Genomic DNA, 3569 nt, shown 5'->3' on the forward strand with positions numbered 1-3569 from the left:
CTCAACTTCTCAAAATCAGACGATTGTGTTTTATAATATAAATATAAAGCACCAAGAAAGGAGGTAATAAATAAAAATAATGTAAATATATGTTTTTGTTGCTACATTAGCCTTTTATTTTCTCTTTATATCTCTTTCTCACTCAATGTTAATAAATGTTATCAAAATACGTAACTCTTAAAATCGTCTAAATTATCAAAAGTATATCAACATAATAAAATATACGGTCATTATTTTAAAAATAAACAGTCTTTCTCTTAAAAGAATTATTATATATTATAAAGAATTGTTATATGTGTGAAAAATGTAAGTGTGAAAATAAAAATATATTCTATACACATATATAATGCACATTATGCACGTATTGCACATATAAAAAGTAAATAAAACTAATCTTTGTACTATTTATAAAACCTTTAAAATAGTTTTTATCTTTTGGTAATTATAATGTTTAGTGTTCATCATTTGATGAACACTCATCATTCAGTTCATCACTTTCCGAATTATCTGACGATGAGTTTGAACTTAATGGGGGCGTTTCCTCCTTTCGACATTTTTTTTCTTTCCTAAAACAAATAACAAGAGATATCATTACATACGAAGCGCATTGAAAAAAGGATAAAGTTCAGATTGCAGAAGATGCACAAAATATATGCATATATACATATAATAGTCATTAATATATATAGATACTCTTTTCCATGGGGCTCTGTTAAACTAATTTCTATTTCTATTTCAATTAATGTTATATATGTATATAAGTGTGTGTGTGTGTGTGTGTGTGTGTGTGTGTGTGTGTGTGTGTGTGTGTATATACATACATATACATATATAACATTAATTGAAATAGAAATAAAAATTAGTACAACAAAGACCCACGGAAAAGAGCATGTTGCAATTATATTAATAACTATTTTGATCATAACATAGTTAATTAGAACACTCAAACAATTTGTATATATGTAATAAATTATCACATTAGAAAACTTCCACATTAAAAGAAAAGAAATTTTTTATTGACTTTTAAACTTACTCAGATTTTCTTTGTGCTCTTTGTTTTGCATGTTTTAACCATTCTGCAGCAACAGAAGAAATTTGCTCACATGTAATATCTTGATGTCGCATTTGAACAACAACTGAAAATTATAAAGCAAATGTAAATGCTAAAAGAAACAACAGTGAGTACAAATATTTTAGTAAAAAAATTTATTTATTGCTTTTGTATAGATAGATAAAATTCAAATAAATTTCAAAAAATTAAAAAAACTTGGTCAAATATAGCATTATAATACACAGCAACAATAATTAAAATTCGCAAAGTATATACAAATTTTGTGAAATATAGAATTTGAAAATATTCAAAAAGTTAATATAAAATATGTTACATTTTTATTATAACAATTAACTTCATATTTTAATAATAAACTTTTCTTATAAAATATTTTTGAGACAATGTCTTTATATCTTTTTTGTGTCATAAAAACTGAAAATTCTTAAGCATACGAATTCATATTATGTATTAACTGTTAATACATAATTGTTAATAATTAACAAAATGTCTGATAAGTGTTGCTACAATACTAGCATGCATATAGAAAAAATAAAACTAAACAGATCTTCACCATTTTGCAAACTATATAAAATATAACCAAAAATTTTATATAATTTTTATAACATAAATATATATATATAAGAAAGAGAGAGAGAGAGAAAACGTACGTGTCAAAATTTTCGATATCTGCAAATTTTGAAATGCAGCCTTATGTCTTTGTCCTAACCAGCTGTACTTTTGAGCCATTTCATCAGTTATAAGATAATGTAAAATATTGCGGATTGTTTTTTTAATATCTGCACTGGTAACTTGCGTCAGACTTGTTATCTACAAAAAATAGAAATAAAGTAATTTTAATATACATATAGTGTATATTAAAAAATGTAGATTCAGTAGATGAAATAATAATATAAAATTTTTACCAAATTTTTTTTGAATGCAGAATTATTCTCAATCATGCTTTCCACTTCTTTAAGGCTAGCTGCAGTTTCTATAGGAAAAACTTCAAGTGTATTGCATTCATCTAAAACAGATTGAACTTTTAAAGATTCACTATTTTTTTCCAAATTATCTAGCCTTTTAATGACTTCTCGAATTAAAGAAGTGAGACCGTTCATAGATGTCTTCAAATCTTCCACTATTCTCAAAATTTGAGGAATTTTATGATTAATTTCTGAAATAATAATAGTTACGTCAAAACTTGTTTACAAATTGATATTAAATATGAAGAAATGTTACATTTTCTCTTACCGTCATTATTAGAAGACAATACAGCAGTATCTAGGTTTTTATTTCTAGAGGATAATGATTTGTTATCCATAACTGAAGAACAGTTGTTCGATACATAAGTTTTACCATGCGTGCTAGTTGAGGCAATTGAAGAAGAAAAGTTATCTGATGCACAAGCTTTACTATGCGTGCCAGCTGATACAATTGAAGAGTTCTTCGATACATAAGTTTTACTATGCGTGCCAGCTGATGTAACTAAAGAAGAGTTGTCCGTTACATCAGTTTTACTATATGTGGTGGCTGAGGCAACTGAAAAAAATTGTTTGATATATATTAGCTACATTAATACTGCGGTCAAAACTGCTACTGCACTACAAAATGTTTCGAAACATCATTCTATTTTTATTCTTCTCAAATGTGAAACAAAAGTATATAAAATAATATTTTGAAGCATTCATAATGCAGTTTTAACAGCAGCCTGTACCAGCAATTGGCACTTCAGGAAGTGGTGGTAAATTCGTTTTTTGGGGTTTTATTTTTTTTTTCCACGACTCTGTTGTTCACTCTGTTGTTCACTATTATCACTAAATTGTATTTTAGCGTTATCTCTCCTCTTTTTCTTTTTTTCATCTGTATCATATGGCGAGTCAATATCGCTTTCATATTCCGCTTTTTTTAATTTAATTTTGGCAATTGCAAATGAACCTGAAAATTAAAAAAACATTTTATTAGCAATATTTATTTTTGTAAAAATAATAAAAAAATAAAAAACGAGATTAAAAAATAGAAAAAAAAATTTTTAATAGGAAGATTAAAAATACAAAAGCAGCCAATGATTAATATAAACCTGTTTTATATAAAATTGTTTTTATTGGTTCTAATGACCAATCATCTTTTATAGAACTTCTTGTATAAACGAGAGTATCAAAATCTTTATCTGATTTTACTTTCGGCCAGTATGCTAGCATTTCATCTTTGATAACCCACTTATCTGGAATGATCTGGATTCCATCATGAAATTCGATTACATAAAAAAATCCATTGTCTATCGTTAATAATTGTTCCATTATTATAATAAACTGAAAAAAAAAACAAATATATAAATCAATATTTTTCAACAAATATAGAAGAAAAATATAATATTAAAAAAATAACATACCATATATTTTATATTTATTTATTTATTTATTTATTTATTTATTTATTTATTTATTTTTATTTTATTTATTTTTTTATATTTTTATATTTTTTATACATATTTTTATCTATACTTAATTTTTTTTAATTT

At 24.9% G+C, this 3569-nt stretch overlaps 1 protein-coding gene across 1 annotated transcript; it reads right to left on the reverse strand.

The window, feature by feature from the left end:
- Window positions 1–307: 307 nt before the first annotated feature.
- LOC139785024 (uncharacterized) lies at window positions 308–3569 on the reverse strand. The gene is made up of 6 exons (XM_071724198.1): window positions 3129–3569; window positions 2303–2986; window positions 1975–2225; window positions 1720–1879; window positions 1034–1136; window positions 308–566 (listed from the first exon to the last, which is right to left on the reverse strand). Exons 2-6 carry the CDS (start codon window positions 2370–2372, stop codon window positions 452–454), a joined length of 699 nt encoding a protein of 232 aa, XP_071580299.1. The 5' UTR covers window positions 2373–2986; window positions 3129–3569; the 3' UTR covers window positions 308–451.

This window comes from Temnothorax nylanderi, unplaced genomic scaffold (assembly GCF_030848795.1).
Source record: "Temnothorax nylanderi isolate EJ_2023f unplaced genomic scaffold, tnyl_v1.0 TNYL_tig0725_pilon, whole genome shotgun sequence".
NCBI classification, from domain to species: Eukaryota; Metazoa; Arthropoda; class Insecta; order Hymenoptera; family Formicidae; genus Temnothorax; species Temnothorax nylanderi.